We start from the raw sequence: 27,493 nt of genomic DNA, 5'->3' as shown, positions 1-27,493 counted from the left end.
CTGACACTGTTTTTAAACAGACTGCATGGACACAGAGATGGATTTGTTACATTGGAAAAGGTCAGAATACATTATTTCCAGGAGTTCAAGGACGTTTTTTTTTTTTTACGTGCCACGATTGAGAGAGGCAGAGCTGCAGCCGCAGCGTTCTCACACACGCGTGCGCTTCTTTGATCACGTGAAGTTTACATTTGGAAATTAATCCATAACACGACAGTGAGTCTGGCATGTTCAGGATTTTACCCCTTTTTGTGTTTTCTGGCTAGATTTCTTTTTCTTTTCTTCTTCTTTTAACTTTGATAGAGTGCAAATTTGGAGCTGGAATGTGTGTGCTGCGAAGCTCACTGTGTGTGCACGCTGTGCAGCTGATGAGAAGCTCGTTCTCCCCCAGCAGCAGATGTATTATTTTGTTATTTTATTGATAACAACAGTCATAATTAACCATGCACAAAACTGATCGTGGAGCAGAGATGGTTACTGACAGGCTGCGTTTATGACTCATGGTCATGCAGGTGCACGTCAACCTTCTTGGAGCCACAGCTTTTAATTTGACTGCAGCAAAATGAACAGTTATCAATTAAAAACGAGTTATAACACGACATCACACTTAGGTGAACTTCGGAATTAATCTGTGCCTCCGCTCTTAATGTTATCAGTTGCATTCCATTCAAGCGTACGCTGGGACACTCCTAGTTGCGACGTCACTTGTCGGAAACACCTGAGTACCCACGAGTACTTTGTTTTCGGACGTCTCTGTAGCTGTTTGCTGCGAATGCCGTAACATGTCCTTTAAGCACACTGAAGTTTCAGCTTTTAACATCATGAAACACGAGCACGCACTAAAGAGACTCACTTTCTCCTTCAGCAGCTCTTTGAAGGCCTGTTTGGCTTCCTCTTTTGTGTTCCACTTGTACGTTTTCTTCTGAAGTTCAGGACGTTCTTCCTTAATAACTTCCACACTGAAAGCAAAGAAAAGTGTCACATTACGCTCCAGTGGCACACGCCCTACCACAGGTTCAAGAAAACGTGGCAGGTGTGCTCACCACATTCTCTCAACTGTAAACAAACCGGGGGGAATCATGTTTAAAATACGCCTGGTGGCTACTGCAACTCTAAAATGTGGCGACTGGTTTTGAAGAAATGTGTCAACAGTGGACCCACAGTGGGTAACAGTGACTGCTGTAATGACTTTGGACAGAAAACAGTTTTATGAAATACGCCCAACATGTGCATTACAGTCCTACCACAGCTGTGTGATTTGTGGAGGGGGAGAAGAGAAAACTATATAAATTAGTGCCACATACACTGCCTTGCAAAAGCATTCACCCTCTTTGGTTATTACACTTTTTAATTTGTTTATGGCATTTCAAACCCAAAAAGTAATTTGGGCTTCTCTATATAAAATTTTTTATAAAATTATCCTCCTCAAGCTCAAACTGAAATCAAATATCTACAACTTGATACAAATTAAATCAAAGCCAAGATGATGGGCTGCATAAGTAATGGTCCCCTTTGGTATAACACACATAAATAATAAGTTTTATTGGCAGTTTTCAACAGACAAGTCGGGATGGATACATGAACATTTCTAAGTCCCTGAATATGGGTTGGACTTACCTTGCATTAGTCTTTAAGAAATACAAACTTTATAGTACTCAGGGGCGCAGCACCAAATTCTGGGCCCTAGGTACTAGCCATATTGACGACCCCCCCCCCCCCCCCCACACACACACTGTTATGCTCTTTTTTTTATCAACGGAAACACCAAATTTCTAATACGTAGTCAAACCAGGTCTAAATCATGTATGTCTTAGATCACACCTGGGAGTCAGAACCCTTTTTAAAGTTGGGGGAACAATATTGAGTTGGGGGGTCTGGGGGACCAAATTGCAGCATTTTCTAGAAAAATGGTGCAATCTCCGCACATTTTAACAGAGATATACCCCAATGTTAACTTGACTACAAATTAGGGTTTGGGATATAAGATCTACAGTCACAACAAAATATCTAATTTAACACAATTTTCCAAAATACGTAATTAAATAAAAGTGCAATTCATCGCTTAACAGTGTGTAATTCTCTTTGTGAAGAAAAAAAATACATAATACAATATTCTACAATCAAAACATTAAAGAACAGATTACCCATCTTACAGTCAATGTCATTCACTAAACTCAGTCCATATTAATAAACAGACTTTCAGAATATTACTCCCCTAACCTACAACTTGTACTGTTTTATGAAGTAATATAAAATGACATTTTATAACCCTGTATTTGAAAAAACAAGGTAATTCCTGTTATTTCTTAACAATATTAGACTGAATAAATAAATGCAGTATATTTGTGTTTGTTAAAAAATAAGGAAAAAGGGTCATTCATATTACTCTCTGCATTCATACCATAATAGCCCTATTCCTTTTCTGTATACTTTGTAATTCTCTGTAATATAGTATAGTTTGTATAGTCATCTTCTATCTGTCCCTTGGTTCCTGGGACTACAAAGACACACCATTTATTAGGTAATCGTAAAAAGCAAATAGACAAAACAGGAAAAAAAATGTTGTAAATGTTACTAAAATTTAATTACATTTTAGTTAAACAATTTGCTTGTAAAGTGGCGCCATAAGCTCACCTTCACTAACATCCTCGTTGCTTGTGTTCTTTTATGGTTTTGTCTTTTTAAATTTTGAATTCGACTTTCTCTGTTTTTATTATGCTGTGTGAAGCACCTTGAGGCGATCTCATTGTGAATTGGTGCTATACAAATTAATAAATTTGATTTGACAAGATGAGGGGCCAGAACATGGACCAGCACCTCCTGCTTTGTCTTAAACTAAAGGCCATGGGGTTCATAATGTTAATATTATATTCTGATAACACATTTTTTTTTAAATTGTAAAACGTTTAACCAATTTGTGTGTGTGCATGTGCTTTTGTAGGCAGGTGTGTGTGCAGCTGGACTGTGGTCATATTATATCCCACAGAAGACAGCAGGCTAATGCATGTTTTTTCTGTCCTTGTAATAAAACAGACTTTTCCAAATCTGCGCATATACTCGTATAATGAAAGGGACAGTGCTAAATGCACGCAGTTATTTTTAGCATTTGGGTAATTAATTTGCCATAAATGCGCTAACAACCAGTGGAAAGTCAGGAGAGACTGGGTCAAGACATTTGATTTTCTTGCAGCAGAAGCAAGCTGTCCTGTTCCTGTCCTGCGTCGTCACAGTAGCCACGCACTGCTCCGTGTCCCCCTCCTGCCCTTTCTCCCCCCACGTGGACTGTGTGTCCCGTGGGGGGAGATGAGCAGCGCTGCGGCTGCTTGTTTAGTTATTTTGCCACCTAAACCGCCGTGGGTTTATCGTGTCTTTCCCTGTTAAACTGTGAAGTTTATATGTCCTCAGTGCTGATATTAGCAAGTTTCCTGCGTGCGCGTTAAGATAGTTTTCGAGCTCACCTATCTCTCAAAGAATTTGGTTAGCAGCTGTTTTCCCTCATTTAGTTTTCTTTTTTCTCTTCTTTTTTGAAATCCGCACTTTGATTTATTTTTTTTTTTTTAGTAAAGACGTGTCTTATTTCAACCTAAAAACCACTCCTCATGCTGTCAGATCCCGTTTGGTGTGTGTGTGTGTGTGTGGGTGGGGGGGGGGGGGGGGGGGCGAGTGCCGCCTGTGCGCCTGGACTAAACCATTGTACAACTGTGCAGGGGTGGAAGGGCCCTCAGAGATCTTTCAATATTATTGTTAGAGCAGAATTATGTTTCGCAACATTTATACATTCATTCTAATTATATTCTTTTACAACATTAATTGTATGGACATTAATAAAATGCAACACCAAAATGTATTTAATGCCAGTTTTTTGTGGGCCCCCTCCCATGCTCTGGGCCCTGGATACATAGTACCCTTTACCCCCCCAGTCCGACGGCCCTGATAGTACTGCATGGTAATTCTGTCTGAAGGAAGCAGTCCTCAAACACTACGTAACTGACGTAAGTGACTCTGCAAGAAGACACGTGAGGAAAGCCACCAAATTTTGAAATGTTTTGTTTTATTAAAATCACCAGTTCAACAGCTTAATGATGAAGTGGTACAGAGGAGGATTTCTTAAAAATAAGACTTAAAAGTTCAATTACCAGAAGACGCATCAGAGATGCAAGCCTAGATTTGATCTGTTTTGTTGAAAGAAAAACCTTCTCTGTTCCATTCCACTACGAAGCTATGAGCGGTGAAACAAAACCTTCACTATGCAAATTTTTTTTCAATTGCAGCCACAGAAGCCTATAACTTTTTCAGAGTTGGTGGCTTTCCTCACTTGTCTTCTTCAATGGTCACTCAGCTTTTGAGAACCACCTTCTTCACACAAACTTTCCTTTGAGCACTGAACGGTTTGTATTTCTTCAAAATAGATGTAAATAAAGTCCAAGACATATTCAGTGACTTGGAAATGTTCATGTATCCATCTCCTGATTTGTCTAAAGAAAACTGACTATACAGGTATATAAAGCATACAGTAAGCTAATACTACACTAGAAATGAGTCACCTCAGGCCATTTAACTGATTATTACTGTTCTATTACTATTTTAAATGATTATTACTTACTTATTGCTCATTACTAATTTTATATACTTGTTGTCATTATAGCCTTTAATGGCTACACAATCTGTACCACAGACCTGACAATGGACTGCATACATTAACCGTTTTTACCTGGGTGTGGGCTCTGAGGCAGCTGTGCTCTCTGAGGAAACTACAGGTGTATCCACAGTCTTGATCTCAGCTTTGACAGGTGCAGCCACTGCCTGAGACACAGGATCTTCTGAGACTGTGGTCACAGGTTCTGCCTCTATCACAGCTGCTGTAGCATCTGAATTATCTGTTTGCACAGCAGGAGTTGGGGTGGTGCCAGGAGCTGCTGTCTCTACTGTTTTGCTATCAGACCTGAAAAGATCAAGTCAAACAAAAACCATCACAATGAAGAAACTATGCTGAGCACAAGCTTGAGAATAAACCCGTAAGGGGGGATTTTTTTTTTTTAAAATAGTGTCAGAAATTTCAAGGTTTTTTTAATCAAATAATGTGCAATTTCAAATAATAAATAATATGCATTTTAATAAATGCTGACTTAAAAATTTTGTAAAGGATTTCTGAGTAGAAAAACTTAATACGAGACAAACAGCAAGGTCTTACCCATTTTCTTCTGCTTTGATCATGGCTGGAAAAAAAACAAAAGCACAGAGCTGTTATGCAGTTTTTCCACATCAAAGCACACTGGGGAGAAAAATGCATTGAAGAAGCCACCATGTGTTATTGTATTCATGCGTCCTGCTTTGTATATTAATGACACCCACAGTGTCAGAGTAAAGGCCCCCGGACACTTGCATGACTTTGATGCACGCACGTCATTGTGACAATCCCACCCGATGTATTCCCAGCTGGAGGCCGTGCTTTGTTCCACCGACTGCCACGCACTGGACGCTGCATATATAAAATAATTATTTTGCAGTGGATTAATCCTTTTCTCTGCAAGTTGGCCGCTGAAAATGCCTCTAATCGCTTCCTGAATCACAGAGGAGCGCTCCAGCCGGAGCCATTTGCGCGTGTGCTGAACGAGCTGGAGAAAGCATTTGGAACAGTCTAAAAAGGTAATTATTTGTCATGTTTACATTGGTAAAACAGTTGCATGTTCTTTCCTTCTTGTGTGCAGCTGTAAAAGTATGTTTGTGACAATTAACATTCGTTATGATCGTTCATATCAGCTGCGTTCTGAACAGAGCAACCACTTGCTCTATTCACTTCTTCTTTATTCCACTTGATGAGCTGCACGTAGTGTTGGCGAGCAGATCGCACCATATTGCATGACATTTATGCGTGAAAGATTTTTTGAACATTTCAAAATTCTCTTTGTGCAATTGCACGTGCCAGCGCCCCCTCACGTTCAGCCTGCACCAGTTAAAGACGAGTTTACTTTCTTGCATGACACAAGGCATGCGAGTGCAGGCATCAAAGTCGTGCAAGTGTCAGTGGGCCTTAATTAATGCATGATGCCAGTACTAAAACAAAGCTGGTGGTTTTTCATTCATCATGCTGTTGAAAGCTCATCCAAAAACATTCCACGTCAAAGAAAATCAACATTTTAAACTATGGCTGTCAAAATAACACATTAATTTAGATTAATTCATTACAGGACCTATAACACATCATTTTTTAAAATCCAAATTAATCACATTTTGATCTTTTTTGTTTTGATGTCACTGACTTGGTCTGTAAATAAGGAGCGTTTATCGGAGCAATAACTGGTTTGGATGTACGTACCTTTGGATGGTTTAAACCAGGGGTGCTCAAGTTTGGTCCTCAAGAGCTACCTTCCTGATACTCTTAGTTGTCTCCCTGCTCCAACACACCTGAATCCAATGAAAGGCGAGCCTCATTGGATTCAGGTGTGTTGGAGCAGGGAGACAACTAAGAGTATCAGGAAGGTAGCTCTCGAGGACCAAACTTGAGCACCCCTGGTTTAAACAATGGCACCAGACCAGACTGTTTTTTTATTTAAATTGCACCAAGGAAAAAAATAACAGTCAGTATATCCACAGTGCTCAATTTAGCTATATGTTCTCCAACATTGAGGAATAAAAACAGCCTTATTAATTTTCCTGCTGCTAAGCAACACACGTAGATGAAAAACCTGTTAAATACTTTTCATACCAAAGTATTTTGCTTTAATAACTGTCAGACATATCTCAAATGTGGAGATTTTGTGCGTAAATTAACAATTTTGCGGTGAAACACTGGTTCGTCTTTAATGTGGTAGCGCAGTCTCGTTTGAACCCCTGCGTGATATCATAAGATTTGACCACTTCTGGGCACAGCCTGCCCTTACACAACAGAAAAACAGCATCACTTCACACGGAAAGATGGTGTACTGTTTTGTTTTCAGCTGCAATCACAGAAGCAGTTACGAAAAGTGAATTTTTTTCGGTTCCCAGTGCAGAAGGGAAGAGAAGGCAAATGCGAGAGGTTGTATCGATAAGTTTTAGCAAGATTTAATGTGAATAATGAGGAGTTGAAGGTGGACAAAGTGGTTGCGGTCTCCCACCTCGACATGTTTGAGCTCCGGGTCATAAACAAACTGCAACACGTCCATTTTCCACCACATCTTCACTTTTTCTTTGCATTTTCACTTTGTTTGCCATGTAATTTGCCCAAAAACTCAGAGAAAGCGGACAGATGAGTGAATGGGTGATAATGAGACTGTACCCAGAAGTATTTTTTTTTTGTGTCATATGCTCTTTCATTTAACCCCTCTATCACCCACCCTCAAACAAGACTACAGTACCGAAGTAAAGCCCACAGAGAGCTCTTACAGATTTTAAATTATGTGTAACTGCTTGATTCATGATGTTTTTCCAGATTTTAATGTTCAGTGGGCAGATCTGAAAATGAAACCATCTTGGCTTCAATAAGCTAATTAATAAAGGGGTCATATTGTGCCTAATCACTTATCTTTTACATTTTCATGTTTGATATTTAATGTTCAACATCTCCAAAGTCCCACATTTCTATGAGTGTTTTCACAGATATTGTCATGATTTAAGCAGAATTTATGACTGACATTTTAATTAAAATTTCTGTGACATACGTAACAGAAATATCCCATCCCCTCAGATTAAGAAAAGCCAAACCCCCCCAACACACTCTCAATGACGCAGGATTACAGCCCTATTCCAAAATACACACACACACACACACACACACACACACACACACACACACACACACACACACACACACACACACACACACACACACACACACACACAAAAAAAAAAAAAAAAAACGCAAAGTGAAAATTGCTACATCTCTCACACACCACCAGCTTAACTGACAATTTTTTTTTTGAAAATGCACTTTGTAGTGCAGGAATAACTCATGCTCAGTATGTTCATGATAGACCATTTCTGCAAAGTTCATAGCTTGCCCAGTTAGCCACATATTTGTACCCTGTATTTGTCTTGCAATATGAGGGGAAATTAAAAAACAAAAACAAAAACAAGATTAGTTTATATTAAATAATCAAAAGCTTGTAATTAATGCATTTTTAAAATCACTTTACAGCACTATTTTCAACATCAGGCAGCATGTTGCTCTGATCATCACTCATGCACTAAAACTGTCTTCTAACTGCAGGAAATAGTCAAGATTTCACTGGAGCCACACAACACCCTGTCTACTCGGCTGTAACCAAGTTGAAATGTATTAATTGAACTTTCTTACGAGCCTATGAATTATCTATGGAAGAGGAGTGAGACAGAACTGAAATCATGCCATCATTATGACATAACTACACATACAAGTTACATACACTAACACTGTTGTTATACGCCAACAGAAACTGTGCTATGTGGACTTCGGCTCGTAATAGTGTGTGATATATTATTTGACCACTAAATGCAAGTAGCCCCAAATGATCTTAAAAAGCGATAAAACTTTTGCTGTAGCAATTGGTTGGAATTCAAAGCTTTAGCAATGTACAACACCTCCATGAGGTTCAGTTTTCTGTTTGGTAATTTTCACTTTACTGCCAGTAAAGCATGTTGTGGCCTTGCCATGTCATTTCATTTTCTAAAGTGAAGCAACACTTCTGATCATTTACTGCAGCCCATCTCACATTGTTGTAATATTAACATGCATACTAAGACTGCCCTCCTGTGGGTTCACCACCTGCAGAGGGGGGCCATGGGAGTCGGGTGCAGAGAGGACTGGGTGGCAGTCGAGGGCGGATGGCCTGGCGGCCTGGTCCGTGCTCACAGCCTCTGGTTGTTGGGACGTGGAACATCACCTCGCTGGGGGCGGGGGCGGGAAGCCTGAGCTTGTGCGGGAGGTTGAGAGGTACCGACTAGAGATAGTCAGGCTCACCTCCACGCACAGCTTGGACTCTGGTACCCAACTCCTGGAGAGGGGCTCGAGTTGGACTTCTGTGCTAGCCACAGTTTGTCCATCATGAACACTATGTTCGAGCACAAGGGTGTCCATAAGTGCACATGACACCAGGACACCCTGAGCCGGAGGTCGATGATCGACTTTGTAGTTGTATCATCTGACATTCAGCCACGTGTCATGGAAACTCGGGTAAAGAAAGGGGCTGAGCTGTCGACCGATCACCACCTGGTGGTGAGTTGGATCTGCTCGCAGGGGAGGAAGCCGGTCAGACCTGGCAGGCCCAAACGTATCGTGAGGGTCTGGCGGGAAAGACGGTCGGAACCCTCTGTCAGCGAGGTCTTCAACTCCCACCTCCGGGAGAGCTTCTCCCACATCCCGGGGGAGGTTGGAGACATGGAGTCCGAGAGAACCATGTTCTCCACCTCCACTGTCGATGCAGCCGCCCGTAACTGTGGTCGAAGGTCTCTAGTGCCTGTCGCGACGGCAATCCCCGAACCCGGTGGTGGACGCCGGAAGTAAGGGATGCCGTCAAGCTGAAGGAGTCCTACTTGTCTTTGTTGGTAGGTGGGACCCCGGAGGCAGCTGACAGGTACCGGCAGGCCAAGCATGCCACAGCCTGTGTGGTGGCAGAGGCAAAAACTCAGGTCTGGGATGAGTTCGGGGAGGCCATGGAGGAGGACTATCGGTCGGCCTCGAAGAAATTCTGGCAAACCGTCCAACGCCTCAGGAGGCAGAAGCAGCTCTCCGCCGACACAGTCTATAGCGGGGGTGGGGAGCTGTTGACCCTGACTGGGGATGTTGTCGGGCGGTGGAAGGAATACTTCGAGGATCTCCTCAATCCCATCGTCACGTCTTCCGAAGAGGAAGAGACTGGGGACTCAGAGGCAGACTCGTCCATCACCCAGGCCGAAGTCACCGAGGTGGTCAGAAAGCTCCTTGGTGGCAAGGCTCCTGGGGTGGACGAAATCCGTCCTGAGTACCTTAAGTCTCTGGATGTTGTGGGACTGTCCTGGTTGACACGTCTCTGCAAGATCACGTAGCGGTCGAGGACAGTGCCTCTGGATTGGCAGACCGGGGTGGCGTCCCGCTGTTTAAGAAGGGGGACAGGAGGGTGTGTTCGAACTACAGGGGATAACACTCCTCAGCCTCCCCGGTAAGGTCTATTCCAGAGTACTGGAGAGGAGAATTCGACCAATAGTCTAACCTAGGATTCAGGAGCAGTGTGGTTTTCGCCCTGGTCGCAGCACACTGGACCAGCTCTACACCCTCCATCGGGTGCTCGAGGGTTCATGGGAGTTCGCCCAACCAGTTTGCTTTGTGGATCTAGAGAAGGTGTTTGACCGTGTCCTTCGAGGCATCCTGTGGGGGGTGCTCCAGGAGTACGGGGTTCGGGGTCCTTTGCTAAGGGCTATCCGGTCCCTGTACGACGGCAGCAGGAGCTTGGTTCACATTGCCGGTAGTAAATCAAACCTGTTTCCAGTGCATGTTGGTCTCCGCCAGGGCTATCCTTTGTCACTGGTTCTGTTCATCACCTTTATGGACAGAATTCCTAGGCACAGCCAGGGTGTAGAGGGGGTCCGGTTTGGGAACCACAGAATCTCATCTCTGATGTTTGTGGATGACGTGGTCCTGTTGGCTTCGTCAAACCAGGACCTTCAGCGTGCACTGGGGCGGTTTGCAGCCAAGTGTGAAGCGTTCGGGATGAGGATCAGCACCTCCAAATCTGAGGCCATGGTTCTCAACCGGAAAAAGGTGCCTTGCCCTCGTCAGGTCAGTGGGGTGTCCTTGCCTCAAGTGGAGGAGTTTAAGTATCTCGGGATCTTGTTCACGAGTGAGGGACGGATGGAGCGTGAGTTCGACAGACGGATCGGTGCAGTGTCTGCAGTGATGCAGTTGCTGTATGGGCCGTTGTGGTGAAGAGAGAGCTGAGCAGGGGGGCAAAGCTCCCAATTTAACGATTGATCTACGTTCCGACGCTCACCAATGGTCATGAGATTTGGCTCATGACCAAAAGAACAAGATCGCGAGTACAAGTGGCCGAGATGAGTTTCCTCCGCAGGGTGGCTGGGTGAACCCTTAGAGATAGGGTGAGGAGCTCAGTCACTCGGGAGGAGCTCGGAGTCGAGCCGCTGCTCCTCCACGTCGAAAGGAACCAACTGAGGTGGCTCAGGCATCTTTTCCGGATGCCCCCTGGACGCCTCGCTGGAGAGGTGTTCCAGGCACGTCCCATCGGGAGGAGGCCCCGGGGAAGACCCAGGACACGCTGGAGGGACTACGTCTCTCAGCTGTCTTGGGAACGCCTCGGGTTTCCCCTGGAGGAGCTGGGGGAGGTGTGCGCGGATCGGGCGTCTGGACGGCTTTGCTCGAGATGCTGCCCCCGCGACCCGACCTCGGATAAGCGGAAGAAAATGGATGGATGGATGGATACTAAGACTGACAGGGCATAGAAATGACTTGTTGCATTGGACAACTGCATGAGAATCTTTTCTTGTCCAATCAGAAACATAAAAATATATCTATATTTTTAACTCTTCCCAGACAATGGACAAGAGTTAATGCCGAGCACTGCCTACTGTGAAAATAGCAGCCAGCAGGACTTTACCTTCGAGATCCTCCAACTCTTTTGGTTTGGTCCATCTGGACTCCTTTGTCTGGGAATTATAATAATAAGGTTTTCCCGTATCTGACTTATACTCCTTCCAAGGACATTTGGACAGCATTTGCTAAGAAGGAAACACAAAAGAAAAAAAATGTTAAGCAATTTTTAAAGCAATTAACCTGAATGGAAAAAAAATTACCATCTCACAAGTGTGATTATTTTGACACCAATGTTCCATATATTCAGATGTAAATATTACAATAACACAACCAATGCTAAGAAAGCAGAATAAAATGTGGATTATTAAAGTGAGTTTAAAGGGTATTTTACACAAAAGGTCTACTGGATGTGGGAGGAGGGATCCCCCTCCTTTTCTGTCAATTTTTTTCTCCATTCAGTTGAATTAAAAACAGCTATTCAAACCCTATAGACTATGGAAAGATACAGTCAAATAAACAAGCAGGAGTGACCTTGGTGGCCATTTAACCTCAACTACACGTGCTCCTAATTCCCATCATATGTGTGATTAGCTCATTCCCCACAACAAGCCCAGTCATGCCCTGCATGTGGCAGGCAGATAAACGACATACTACCTAAGCACATCACTTGCATTAAATTGCTCTGGTCCATCAACATTACCCAACATCAAATCAGTTCATCATCATTACATGGTCCTTTGATCTGGTGAGCTAGAAGATTATAGCATTTATTGTTTATGAGTGATCCTGTTAGCAAACTGGAGGGATACAGTTTATTCATACACTGTATTTTACAGTCTACATGTCTAGGCTTTTTCAAATGTGTGAATTGTGACCTGGCCCACTGGGTTCAGGTTTGAGCCATTGCTACAATGGTTTTCACATGTTGGACAGTAACATATTGCCTTTGATGTCGGCAATCTAAACAATCAGTGGTTAAATGTGTTACGAATGATTTCTTTTTCATCAATTAATCAGTTAGTTGTTGGAGCCCTTAATCGAAGTGTTCACTGTTCTTGAAAAACAAAACCTCAAACAACTTACAAATTATGGTGAGTAGTAAGACTAAATAAGCAAATGAATATGTATGAAAAAAAACAAACAAACCCTGAATTACTTCACTATATATATATACACACACACACACACACACACACACACACACACACCCACCCACCCACCCACCCACCCTGATTGTGCAAGTTCTCCTACTTAGAAAGATGAGAGAGGTCTGTAATTTTCATTATAGGTACACTTCAACTATGAGAGACAAAATGAGAAAAAAAATTCAGAAAATCACATTGTAGGATTTTTAAAGAATTTATTTGTAAATTATGATGAAAAATAAGTATTTGGTCAATAACAAATGTTCAACTCAATACTTTGTAACATAATCTTTGTTGGCAATGACAGAGGTCAAACGTTTCACCAACGTCTTCACCAGGTTTGCAAACACTGAAGCTGGTATTTTGGCTCATTCCTTCATGCAGATCTCCTCTAGAGCAGTGATGTTTTAGGGCTGTCGCTGGGCAACATGGACTAACAAAATTTCTATGGGTTGAGGTCTGGAGACTGGCTCGGCCACTCCAGGACCTTGAAATGCTTTTTATAGAGCCACTCCTTCGTTGCACGAGCAGTGTGTTTGGGGTCACTGTCATGCTGGAAGACCCAGCCACGTTGCATCTTCAATGCTCTCAGTGATGGATGGAGGTTTTAGCATAAAATCTCACGCTACATGGCCATGTTCATTCTTCCCATAACACAGATCAGTCGTCCAGTCCCCGTTGCAGAAAAACAAGCCCAAAGCATGTTTCCACCCCCATGCTTCACAGTAGGTATGGTGTTCTTGGCATGCAACTCAGCATTCTTCTTCCTCCAAACACAATGAGTTGAGTTTTTACCAAAAAGTTCTATTTTGATTTCATGTGACCACATGATATTCTTCCAATCCTCTTCTGGATCATCCATATGCTCTCTGGCAAACTTCAGATGGGCCTGGACATGTACTGGCTTAAGCAGGGGGACACGCCTGGCACTGCAGGATTTGAGTCCCTCTCTGTGTAGTGTTTAACCTTTGTTACTTTGGTCCCAGCTCTCTGCAGGTCCTTCATCAGGTCCTTCCGTGTAGTTCTGGAATTTTTGCTCACTGTTCTATTTTAACCCCACGGGATGAGATCTTGCGTGGAGCCCCAGATCGAGGGAGATTATCAATGGTCTTGTATGTCTTCCATTTTCTTACAGTTGCTCCCACAGTTCAAATTATTCATACCAACCTGCTTGACTATTGTAGATTCACTCTTCCCAGCCTGATGGACATCTACAATTTTCTTCCTGGTGTCCTTCAACAGCTCTTTGGTCTTGGCCATGGCTGAGTTTGGAGTCTGACTGTTTGAGGCTGTGGACAGGCGTCTTTTATACAGATAATGAGTTCCAACAGATGCCATTAATACAGATAACAGGTGGAGGACAGAAGAGCTTCATAAAGAAGAAGTTACAGGTCTGTGAGAGCCACAAATCTTGCTTGTTTGTGGGTGACCAAATACTTATTTTTCACCATAATTTACAAACAAATTCCCTTCCAAGATGGCGCCACGGTATTCTGGTGCTCCCTGTTTTGTCTGTTTTTGTGCGTGAATCATGTGTCATCGTGTCCCTACACCCGCGAGGAGCTTTTAAACAACAAATCATCAACACCCACGGACATTACGCCAGTTTTTTTAGTGCCTGCAGCTGAACTGGTTCACTTTTTGGCCAAAAAAGTGAGACGACGGCGGAGAGGAAAATGAGCTGGAGCTCTCGTGTGCCTCAGACGAAGGGGCACGCGCACGCCCCTACCTGGGATATTTCTCTCCAACGTCCGCTCACTCCACAACAAGATGGATGAGCTGGCACTGCTGATGAAGAAGAATAGAGATTTCTCCTCATCTTGTGTACTGTGCTTCACGGAGACGTGGTTAAATGCACAGACACCGGACTGCGTGCTCCAACTAGAGGGATTCCAACTCCTCCGTGCAGACAGAGACCGAGCACTCTCTGGTGGAAAAACTAGAGGGGGAGGACTCTGCTTCTATATCAACAACGCCTGGTGCTCCGATGTGACTGTGATCTCCCAACACTGCTGTCCCTCTCTGGAATATCTCCTCATAAACTGCAGACCGTTCTACTCTCCACGTGAGTTTAACTCTTTCATACATGCTCTGTGTATATTCCACCGAGCGCGGACGTGCACGAGGCCGAGCGCGTGCTCGCGGATCAGATTATGAGCGTGGAGAGAGACTTTCCGGACTCTCTTGTTATAATTCTCGGTGATTTTAACAAAGGGAATCTCAGTCAGGAATTACCAAAATACAAACAGTTTGTTAAGTGCCCGACCAGAGAAGGGAGCACGTTAGATCATTGTTACACGACAGTGAGCGGCGCCTACCGTGCGGTGGCCCGTGCAGCTTTGGGACTCTCAGATCACGTGATGATGGTCCACTTGATCCCCACGTACAGACAGAGACTTAAACTCTAAACCTGTTGTAAGGACGTCTAAAGTGTGGACCAATGAAGCTGTAGAGGAGCTACGCGCGTGCTTGGCCACCACGGATTGGGATATGTTTGAGGCTTCAACAGACAGTCTAGATGACTACACGGACACTGTGACATCATATATTCATTTCTGTGAAGACAGCATCATCCCACAGCGTACCAGGGTGAGATATAACAATGACAAGCCCTGGTTCACACCTAAACTCCAGCAGCTCCGTCAGCAGAAAGAGGTGGCTTTCAGAGAAGGAGACAGAGACAGCTATAGAGGTGCAAAGTACAGATTTAGCAAGGAGGTGGCAAAGGCTAAATCCATGTACAGTTCACGTCTGCAGCAAAGGTTCTCTGCCAACGACTCGGCCTCTGTGTGGAGGGGGTTGAAAGAGATCACCAACTACAAGCCCAAAGCACCTCGTTCTATTGACGACCTCAAGCTGGCCAACGACCTGAATGTCTTCTATTCACGCTTTGAAGACAAGGACTCACACCTCCCCACCCCCCACACAACTGGATATTCAAACACTCTGGACCCCCCCCTCACTGCTGCCCTCCCCATTCCCCCTGTTGCCCTCTCGGTCCAAGAGGAGGACGTGAGGAGACATTTCAAAAGGCTGAATCCACGTAAGGCCCCGGGCCCAGACTGTGTCTCTCCTGCCACCCTGAGACACTGCGCTGATGAGCTGGCCCCAGTCTTCAAGGGGATCTTCAACACCTCCCTGGAGTCATGCCATGTTCCAGTCTGTTTCAAGTCCTCAATCATAGTTCCAGTCCCCAAGAAACCACGCGTCACTGGACTTAATGACTACAGGCCTGTGGCTCTCACGTCTGTAGCCATGAAGACCTTCGAACGCCTGGTTTTATCCCACCTGAAGTCCATCACCGACCCCCTCCTGGACCCCCTGCAGTTTGCCTACAGAGCCAACAGGTCTGTAGATGACTCCATAAACCTGGCCCTGCACTCCATCCTGCAGCACCTGGACTCCCCAGGAACCTACGCTAGGATCCTGTTTGTGGACTTCAGCTCTGCATTCAACACCATCCTTCCAGCTTTGCACCAGGACAAGCTTTCTCTGCTCCACGTACCCAACTCCACCTGCAGGTGGATCACAGACTTCCTGACGGACCGGAGTCAGCGTGTGAGGCTGGGAAAAAATGTCTCGAACACTCGGGCTCTCAGCACAGGATCTCCACAGGGCTGTGTCCTTTCCCCTCTGCTCTTCTCCCTCTACACTAACTGCTGCACCTCCAGCCACGACTCTGTAAAGCTCATCAAGCTTGCGGACGACACCACCATCATCGGACTCATTTCGGATGGGGATGAGTTTGCCTACAGGAGGGAGGTGGACCGGCTGGTGACCTGGTGCAGCAGCAACAACTTGGAGCTCAACGCCCAGAAAACAGTGGAGATGATCGTGGACTTCAGGAAAGCCACAGCCCCCCCCGCCCTCCCTCGCCCTCACCAACAGCCCCATCACCACTGTGGTCTGTCACCGCTTCCTTGGCACCACCATCACCCAGGACCTCAAGTGGGAGTCAACCATCAGCTTCCTCATCAAGAAGACCCAGCAGAGGATGTACTTCCTGTGGCAGCTGAAGAAGGCCAAGCTGCCTGTCCAGCTGATGGTGCAGTTCTACACGGCCATCATCTAGTCCATCCTCTGCTCCTCCATCACGGTGTGGTACGCCGGGGCCACAGTCAGGGACAGACACAGACTGCAGCGCATTGTGGCCTCTGCTGAGAAGGTGATCGGCTGTAGCCTTCCATCTCTCCACGACCTGCACGTCTCCAGGACTCTGGGCCGAGCAGGTCGGATCACAGCTGACCCTTCTCACCCTGCACACGGTCTGTTCAAACCACTCCCCTCGGGCAGGAGGCTACGGTCCATTCGGACCAGAACCTCCCGCCATAAGAACAGTTTCTTCCCCTCTGCCGTTAGACTCATGAACACCTCATAACTCAGTCACCTTAAGCTTAACTCTGTCACTTTATAATTTTATCACGGGTCACTTTAGACAATGTACTTTGGTTTTTAATTGCACTCCTCTCACTGCACTGTTTTTTCTGTTTCTCTGTTTTTCTGTTGCACACAGCCTTTGATATTTCTTTTTTATCTTATATTTTATCTTATTTTGACACATATGTTATATTTTATCTTAGCATTTTATCTCTTCTTAATGTTGCACCATTGTACCGAAGCAAATTCCTAGTCTGTGAATCCTGTTCACTGGCAATGGCAATAAACTTCTTCTGATTCTAAAAATCCTACAATTTGATTTCCTGGATTTTTTTCCCCTCATTTTGTGTCTCATAGTTGAAGTGTACGTATGATGAAAATTACAGACCTCTCTCATCTTTCTAAGTCAGAGAACTTGCACAATCAGAGACTGACTAAATACTTTTTTGCCCGACTGTATATGTATAAATAAAGGTTTGTACTTCAGCAGGAGATTTCAGCTCATCTGGTTTCTCCCACGTGGACTGCTTGGTCTCTGTATTGTAATAATAGGTCTTTCCATCCAGTGATTTGTGCTCTGTCCACAAGGATTTCTGGGGCAGAAGAGACAAATAGCAATCATCTTTATCAATGTTCAAACATTTGATAGTATCCTTACATTTCTAGTATATATTTTCAAGTCTTTAAATATACACCTCTCCCCACCTTTTTTTGTTCTTCTTGTGGAGATCCATTTGAAGTACTCTGCAAACAAGACAACAAATGATAAGACTGACATGCTTCAGTTACTGAGAAGACAGGAGACAAAACACTGCAGCTAATAAAAACCATGCAAAATCTAAATTAGAAACATCCAATTATGTATGTAAAGAAATATGAGGAAATTCTTACAGCTGTTCCAGGTGCAGCAGCTGTGAAGATAAACAAGTATTAATATAAATCACTCTTCAATTAACAAGAATGTAATTTGTCAAGCTGTAATTTATGATCTCACCTGTTGGATCAACACCAGGCTGTGAAAAAGACAATCTTATTAGATTTTTTTTTTCATACCTCAAAATCTGCATAAGAGCCTTTAGCACCACATACCGATGACTTCAGCGAGGAATACACACTCATCTTTCACAACATCCTACTTGTTGAAGGTTTTCTAATTATAAAACGTCAACACTACTTTACGGATTCTCACCAAATGCGCACCACAGATAGATATTTGGGCATGGAAGACAACTGAATTTTGGAGGTGTTCCAGATCCAGATTGGTGGATGTCAGAAACCTTGGATTGCTCATTTCATATACATCAATTGTTGATAAGGTTTTCTTTCTTCCACTTATAAAAGGCTTGCTTTCAGGTTTTTAACTTGCCCCATAGGCTTATACTAATTACGCATATAGCCCTTGACAGTGTCAGCATTCTAATTCAAAACTAATATTTTTAGCCGTTTCAATTTGTGAGGAAAAAAAAAGCTGTACAAAAAAGAGCTTATCTAGCCATACAACATCTTCATCTGACAGCTATCTGATCACATTATTACTTGGTGTCAAAACAGTAATGAGGAAAATATGAGGCGAGTTACCGGTCCTGTTGGCTGTACAGATGCAGCTGCAATGCGAGGCGGCATCATCATCCCTGGCATCATGGGTGGCATCATGCCTGGCATCTAAAAAAAGAAGCATCATGAAATATTCATGTGGCGTTTCCATACCACCCAGTGCAGGATGATGTATTAAGAAACAGTGTGAGACAGGGTGTTGGTGTGTGAGTGGAAAGGCTGTTGGAGATGGGGGCAGATGGGGAGGGCTGAGAGAATGAGAGTGAGTCTGCCATGCCTGTTTAAAGGTAAGATGTCACAGCTTGTGATCTGTGAAGCAGCATCACACCAAACTGCAGCTGCTATCCAACCTTTCAGACTCATGTTGCTGTCAAGTCAAACACCCTCCTCATCACACCTTTATATATAGATGACAGGAGCACACATGCTGGCTAAATGAGGCCCAATATTGTACTACTCCGAGTATTTGGTTAAATACAAAAAAATCTATACCACCACTCTTCAATCAACAGAAAATATCGACCGGGTTTAGTTCATTTTACTGTATATTGATAACAGTCGTGAAGGATTTTTTTTTGTTAGTTTTTAATAGTGTGATACACTAAATCCCTTCACTCAGAATCATTCATTTATCATTAACATCTATTTCTGATATCCTTTAGGGAGATGCAGCTATTACACAAAAGCTAACAATTTGGACAATTTGGAATTTTAGTAATTCACCTTGTTTGCATCTTACAACAGAAATTCCTATTCTGAAAATAATTTGTCTTTGAAATCAGTAACTAATCCAACACTGTCCAAGTACAGATTACTTTAATGACGTAAATGCATATCTATTTCTGATCCCTGTAGCTGTCCTTGAAGCGACTGTTGCTGCTGAAAGCACCTCTTGAGACTGCTGTCACAGGTTAATCTATCTGTCATCAATATCAAAGACTCCAGTCTGTAGTTTATCCCACAATGTCACTGTTACACTGTTGAGAAACATTACAAAGAAACATTTTCTCTTGAACTTTCAAGGTTTATTCTCAATATCAGTTAATGTAATTTCAGTAATAAATATGCCTAAATTTACAGTGACAATAAAAACACTTGTCCACCTTGGTGGGAAGTGTCTGACTCACAATAAAGGAAGTGTCGTATTGGGTGACAAAGATATGAAACAAAGCGCTGAAAACCATTCAGTTAACTGAATAGTTAATTGCCAGAGTATAATATGATTTATAACTTGATTTATTAATGTTAAGATATAGAGTAAATGTAAGCCCCTTTTACAAAGCATGTTCAAGGCAGGAAATGTTCCAGAATTATTCCATCTTGTTGTTCTGTATAAAATATAAACAGCATTGTTGGGAAGCTTGGTCGTAGAGGGAGTATGAACCGTCAGTGTAAGTCTACGTCAGTGTAAAAGGGAGAACAGGAATGTAGGAAAGGGGTACTGAACCTGATGAAGCATTGTGTGCGTAACCTGCACATGCCTATAGGAACCGAAACAGAGAGCAAAGTCTTGGAGCTCCTTATCCACTGCCAACAGACTAATAACAATAACAACCAAATGCCTGTTTATGGTTTACTCAGAGGTGGTCTCTGATTTATTTATTTATTTCAATAGCAAACTCATGCAATAAAAGAAAAGAAATGAATGGATAAAAAAAAACCATAATGAATATACTGAAAAAAAAACCCATGTAGTTGAATGAAAAAGGTCAAGGCTGAAGCTATCTAGCTATACTGATCAACCAACATGGGATCAGTATAGTGGTCAATGTTGCTATATTATTTTATTTATTTATTTTGCAGCCAACAATATCTAAGAATTGCGTGCAGCATGGTGGCCAAGTGGTTAGTGCACTTGTTTCCAATGCAGAAGTCCAGTTCAAGACCAACCCTTCCCATTCTCCATGCAATAGATTCAATTAGATTAGCTAGAACTTCATTAATTCCATGGGAAGACTCCCTCAGGGAAACTGAGGTTCCAGCAGCATTGTATAGCAGCACACAGGGTAAGAAGCAGAGCATCAAAAGTGAAAGTACAAAAACCAATTTGTAAATATAAATACTAGACATACTGACTGCTACTGGTTTACTGGCTACTACTGTTCCTCTGCTGCCTGTCCTCCGTCTTCCTGTTACGTGTCCTCCCCCCGAGTGAGGAGTTGTACAGTCTGATGGCCTGAGGGACAAAGGAGTTTTTCAGTCTGTTGGTCCTGCACTTGGGAAGGAGCAGTCTGTGGCTGAAGGGGCTCCTCTGGTTGCTAATGACGGCGTGCAGAGGGTGACTGGCATCTTCCATAATGTCCAGCGGTTTGTCCAGTGTTCTCTTCTCTGCTACAGTCACCAGAGAATCCAGCTTCATGCCAACCACAGAGACAGCCCACCTGATCAGTTTGTCCAGGCTGGATGTGTCCTTCTGGGATATGCTGATCTCCATGCACACCATGGTGTAGAAGACGATGCTGGCTACTACGGACTGGTAGAACATCCACATTTCCTGCAGATGTTAAATGACTGCAGCCTCCTCAGAAAGTATAGCCTGCTCTGTCCTTTCTTGTACAGGTGATTGGTGTGGGTTGTCCAGTCCAGTCTGCTGTCCAGCCAGACGTGAGGTACTATTAAGAATCCACAGCCTCCACCTCACCTCCCTTGATCAGAACTGGTCACGGTCTTTGTCTGGACTTCCCAAAGTCAATGACCAGCAACTTTGTCTTCAAGGTGTTGAGCTGTAGATGGCTTTTGTGGTTCCAGGCAGCAAACTCCCTCACTAGGCTCCTGTACTCCTCCTCTCTGTCATCCCTGATATATCCAATAATGGCTGTGTCATCTGCAAACTTCTGGATGTGACACAGCTCAAAGTTGTAGCAGAGGTCCCAAGTGTACAGGTTGAAGAGAAGAGGGGCCAGCACCGTGCCCTGGGGTGCTCCGGTGCTGCTGTTCAGTGTCAGATGTGGTGTCCCTCAGCCTGACATACTGCGGTCTGTCGGTGAGATAGCTGGAGATCTAAGTGACCAGGCAGGGGCCCAGTCGCATCCTGTTCAGTTTGTCCCGAAGCACAAGGGGCTGGATGGTGTTGAAGGCACTCTCCACACCAACACCTACCTGATATGCAAACTGCAGACAGTCCTGGGTGTATTGCATCTGGGGTTTGAGGAATTGCCGCTCCAACGTCAATCCAGCCACCTTGTCTGGGCCTGCCTCTTTCCTGGGATGAAGCTTCCTCAGTTGTCCTTGACCTGGTCCACAGTGATGTATACAGGAGGTTGTGTTGATGTGGGGGAAGAGGAGGAGGACGGGCTGCTGCTGTGATGTCTGGGAGGAGGTGTTTGAGGGAAGGAGAGATGTCTGCAGTGAGGGAGAGGGTGTGTGTGTGTGGGGGGGGGTGCATAGACTGGTTGAATGTAATGTAATGTTGAGTTGTGCCAGGAAAGGCATCTGGTGTAGAACTTGTACCAAATCAACATGCAAATCCATATCAGATCTGCTGTGGTGACCCAGAAGAAAAAGGAAGAAACCAAAAAAACTTGAATGAATGAATGAATGAATGAATAAGTTTATTCGGTACAAAAAAACCTGGTTTCTCAGTAAGTCTATGTAACGGAAAGGGTGTAGGTTGAAGCAAAAGCTTATATACACCTACCCCCTTTACCTTCGAAAATTATACTCATCACAACAAACACAACAAGAGCCAAAACACAGACATTTGAAATTAAAGAGTGAACTTAAATTTCTCATTACAACAAAATAAATAACAGTGCACAATCCAAAAGTAATAGTATAAAATCAGGAAACTTAATGTTCCATACTGTAATGAGAAATGATATTTTTATACATTTTAACGCCGGCATGAGGAGTTTATTCGGACATTCCATTGTTAACGGACATTTTGTAATGAAAGAACGTGCGGGCAGAGTCTCATGTCGGGCCGGACCCGACCACGGGGGTCGCAACAGGAAAAACACCTCCGTTGGAAACCTTAACGGGCAAGTTGGAACATGCCCAAGCTGTTAAACAATTTCTCAGTTACTCACTTGTTGAAAGCCATCAAAAGCTGCCTGAATTTTACAAATGGTTTTCAACACGGAGGTGTTTTTCCTGTCGCGGCGCACAAAGATTCGCCGAGTCGTCACGGAAACGACTCGGCGAATTTGCGCGCACGTCTTTCATTAAAAAATGTCCTTAAACAGTGGAATGTCCGCATAAAGTCCTCATGCCGGCCTCTTCTGAATCTTCTCTGTTCTCTCACGACGTCCTGGGTGAATTAAGCCTTAAATTAGGATGTTTTCAGGTGAAACAGGCCGACGACAGTGCCTGGAAGCGCTGCGGGGCGTCCCGTCCGTGGGAAGTCCTTACACCGACAGAAACACCCCATAATCTCTCATCAGCCGTTAAACTTTTCACCGAAAACCAGTTTAATTTCTCGAATAGTGTCCCACTCGGATATTCCTCACAGGTCCAGAAAACATTTTGATAAGTAACGCGCGCCATCTCGAGCAGCGTGTGAAACAAAGGAATTCAGCCGAGAGGGCTGGGAACACATCTCACTCAAGGCCTGCCTACAGGGAAATGACGTCACCGACACGCGTGAAAAAACTCACGCATGCGCACGAGGGTTCAAGCATGATTGGTGTAATCGCACGTCATTCAAATCCATATAGTTAAAAAAAATAAAAGTAAAGTGTCATTTTATTATCTAATAGACCTCGTAAAGGAGCATCCCCAAAAGGCTCAGCTGTTCACAAGCAAAGATGGGGCGAGGATCACCACTTTGTGAACAATTGTGCGAAAAAAAATAGTCCAATAGTTTACGAACAATGTTTCTCAACGTTCAATTGCAAGGAATTTAGGGATTCCATCATCTACAGTCCATAATATAATCAGAAGATTTAAAGAATCTGGAGAACGCAAGGCCGAAAACCAACACTGAATGCCTGTGACCTTCGATCCCTCAGGCAGCACTGCATTAAAAACTGACATCATTGTGCAAAGGATTTACTGTGTGGGCTCAGGAACACTCAGAAAACCATTGTCAGTTAACACATTTCGTTGCTTCATCTACAAGTACAAGTTAAAACTCTACCATGCAAAGCGAAAGCCATACATCAACACGTCTTCTCTGGGCTTGAGCTCATTTGAAATGGACAGACGCAAAGTGGAAAAGTGTGCTGTGGTCTGATGAGTCCACATTTAAAAATTGTTTTTGGAAATCATGGATGTCATGTCCTCCGGACAAAAGAGGAAAAAGACCATCCAGACTGTTACCAGCGCAAAGTTCAAAAGCCAGCATCTGTGATGGTATGGGGGTGTGTTAATGCCAATGGCATGGTCAATATGCACATCTGTAATGGCACCATCAATGCTGAAAGGTACGTCTAGATTTTGGAGGAACACATGCTGCCATCCAAGCAACGCCTTTTTCAGGGCCGTCCCTGCTTATTTCAGCAAGACAATGCCAAGCCACATTCTGCACGTGTTACAACAGCGTGGCTTCGTAGTAAAATAGTGTGGGTACTAGACTGGCCTGCCTGCAGTCTAGACCCGTTGGCCAATGAAAATGTGTGGCGCATTATGAAGCACAAAGTACGACAACAGAGACCCCGGACTGTTGAACAATTGAAGTCGTACATCAAGCAGGAATGGGAAAGAATTCCACCTACAAAACTCCAACAATTTGTGTCCTCAGTTCCCAAATGCTTATTGAGTGTCGTTAGAAGGAAAGGTGATGTAACACAGTGGTAAACATACCACAGTCCCAGCTTTTTTGAAACATGCTGCAGACAACCATTTCAAAATAAGCAAATATTTGGACAAAAACAATAAGGTTTATCAGTTTGAACATTTGGGCTGAATCTCAATTCTCCCCCTTGGCCCTTCCCCTCCGTTTTGCGCGGGCACAAGAGACAGAGGGGTGTCTCAATTCTGTTTTTGGAGCGAAGCGAAGGAGAAGGCGGAGGGCTACAAACCCGTCCGTTTGGAGTGAATCTGGATGCACACTCCGTTTGGAGGGGTAGGAGGAGCTTACTGCTGTCTCCGAAAAAACAAACATGGCACCGAAAGAGCCGCACAAGTGAAACGGCTTTCATTACAAATTACGCTGTTTAGAAAGTTCTAACTTGCCAAAAAAACTTTACAGGCAGTTGTCTATGACAGCAACGTGTATGCTGCTGGATGCATGTTGCGTATATTGTCGTTCTGAAGAATATCATAACGTCGCTCGTGCGCTGAGGCGTTATAATGCATATACACACAAACGCTATGATAAGACACTTTTGTATCTCACAATGGAGAAAATCATGATAAAGGATAAGCATGTTAATTTGTATGTTCATAAATCTTTGGATAATATCAATCCCTGCTGTTGGATTTCAAGGTCTGTAACGTGTGTGTATTTTATAAACAAACAGGGAGCCCTGAGAATACTCGTCTCCTAATAAGAAAATGAGGTAGAAAATGAGAAGTTTCATCAATGTTGGAAAATATATACACACACATGTACGAGGTCTGTTAGAAAACTATCCGACCTTTTTATTTTTTGCAAAAACTATATGGATTTGAATCATGTCCACCTCTTCTGCCATTTCTGTAGTAGTCAGACGACGTCCCGGATCAACACAGCGTTCAGTTTGGAAATGATCTGGTCGTTTCAGCCTGTCAATCGCCGCTCGGAGCACGGCGCGCCCTCCGCCATTGTACGCCGTCTTTAAACCGGTTGTAACACTCCTTAATCTGTGTGATCCCCATAGAATCATCTCTGAAAGCCGTCTGAATCTTCCGAATGGTTTCCACCTGGCTGTCTCTCACAGTTTCTGGAAAAATTTGATGCAGCAAAGCTCCAAATCGTTCAGACATTTTCCTCACAATAAAAATCCGACGAGGGGGTGGACCAGTGCTCACAGGTGAATGACGCAACCGACAGGCGGGAAAAAACTCACGCATGCGCACGAAGGTTTAAGCTTGGCTGATGCAAGCACACGATTCAAATCCATATAGTTTTTGCAAAAAATAAAAGGTCGGATAGTTTTCGAACAGACCTCGTATATGTGTAACACATAACATGACGTACTAATAGAGTGATATTATTTGTCAAGGAAATTTCTAAAGGAATAGGCTGGATGCAAAAATGCGAGAATTTGAAAAAGAAATATAAGGTTAACAGAACTAGATGCAGCCCATAACATACATACAGTTGATTTATTTCAGTAATTCCATTCAAAAAGTGAAACTTGTATACATTCATTGCACACAGACTGATATATTTCAAGTGTTTAATTATTTTAAATAAACTATTTTCCTGTTTTATTAGTATTTTATATGATTGTTTTTTTTAATTCTTTTTATTATTTTACTTCTTTTACTTATGTTTTAATTTTTTTTATTGTGTTTTAATCTTATTTCATTTTATTCTGCTTTTAAATGATGTTTGTGAAGCGCCTTGAGGCGATTAGTCATGATTTGGCACTATATAAATTATTTTAATTACTAATTAATTAATTACTAATCAATAAATTAATGGTTAATCAAACAATATTAATTATTACTATTATTGGTTAAGTATTATTAGTATTATTAACATTAATCAATTACTAATTAATTAATTAAAAATATTTATTATCATTATAAATTACAAATTAATTAAATTAATTAACATGACATGGTTGCGATGCATTGAAGAAATCTGCGACTTCTATTTCTTTGCATTTACGCAGAAAGGTGAGAAAATAAAAAGAGCAAACTGCTGCTACTGCAACAGGTTGCATTTCGGTTGCCATGTTAAACAGTGAAGACGGCAGTTTGACGGCAGTTTTTTTTCTCCTAAGGCGGAGGGGTGTCTCAATTCATAGGGCTAGAAGCATACCCCTTCGCCTTACCCCTTGTTTTAAAGGGGTAGTGCCAAGGGAAGGGGTACAAAAGAGAATTGAGATTGGGGGTAAATATCTTTAGGTTTGTGGTGTATTCAATTGAATATAGGTTGAAGAGGATTTGCAAATCATTGTATTCTGTTTTATTTACATTTTACACAACATCCCAACTTCATTGGAATTGGGTTGTATGTACAAGCACATGTTCCAAATCACACTAGATGATGTCAGTGCCCGCCCACACCATGTCTGTTACCCGGAATCCAAGCATGCCATCTACAAATCACACACGGTGGCAGCATTATGACCACCATTATTCAGTTCAGTTCAGTGTAAACAAGTGAAGGCAAAATGAGATATCATCTTAAAGGTAGCCACAGCAAGATCTCTGTTTAAAAAAAAAGTAGATACCTATTAATAAACCCACCTGACCCAGTGGAGGAGCCCCCATTGGTGGCATCATACCAGGGGGAATCATAGCAGGAGGCATAGGAGTCATGCTGGGCGGTCTCTGCCCCATAGGGGGCATTCCCATCGGAGGGAAATGGAGGGGGCATTCCTGGTGGTCCCATCTGCAAATAAGAATAATGAGGAAGAGAATAGAATGCAGTCCTCTACATAAAATATTAACAAAGTCCATTTATATGAAGAATGTTCACTACTCGCACGAGCCCAAGCCATTGAAACATAGCAAAGTCTAATTTAACAAACATTTTTGGTGATGACTTACAAATGGAGGAGGGATCCCTGAGGGTGGAACAGCTGCATAAGGCGACGCTTGGCTCGGGCCATTATTGGTCTCCGACGAAGACTGTTAGCAACAAACGACCACATTGTAAAGAAGTCAAAGCACCAAAAACAGCAAATGAAGATTATTTTGCAAAATGTTCACTGAATTTTGCTCTTTTGCTTCAATCCACTTTTTTCCATAAACTGTATTATCAATTCTACTGTATGTACTGTATGTTCCACTTCATAACAAGATTACAATGCACCTTAATGTAAAAATGATTTAAGCATTTATGTATCTGATCATACTGACCACAATGTAAATAAGCGTCCATATTGGAAAACTTTCTTGT

At 43.2% G+C, this 27,493-nt stretch overlaps 1 protein-coding gene across 1 annotated transcript in view; it reads right to left on the bottom strand.

Moving 5' to 3' along the window:
• prpf40a (PRP40 pre-mRNA processing factor 40 homolog A) overlaps nt 1–26,983 on the bottom strand; it is a 38,520-nt gene extending 11,537 nt beyond the window's left edge. The window contains 11 exon segments of the mRNA XM_034186319.1: nt 854–959; nt 4,712–4,942; nt 5,192–5,216; nt 11,544–11,664; nt 17,484–17,594; nt 17,707–17,745; nt 17,893–17,912; nt 17,996–18,014; nt 18,580–18,663; nt 26,839–26,958; nt 26,960–26,983. Coding sequence (XP_034042210.1) covers nt 854–959; nt 4,712–4,942; nt 5,192–5,216; nt 11,544–11,664; nt 17,484–17,594; nt 17,707–17,745; nt 17,893–17,912; nt 17,996–18,014; nt 18,580–18,663; nt 26,839–26,958; nt 26,960–26,983 — 900 coding nt within the window.
• Nucleotides 26,984–27,493: the final 510 nt, after the last annotated feature.

This window comes from Thalassophryne amazonica, chromosome 14, assembly GCF_902500255.1.
Source record: "Thalassophryne amazonica chromosome 14, fThaAma1.1, whole genome shotgun sequence".
Classification (NCBI taxonomy): Eukaryota; Metazoa; Chordata; class Actinopteri; order Batrachoidiformes; family Batrachoididae; genus Thalassophryne; species Thalassophryne amazonica.
The sequence above is the reverse complement of the archived record's forward strand: the minus strand, read 5'-3'. Positions and strand labels throughout refer to the sequence as shown.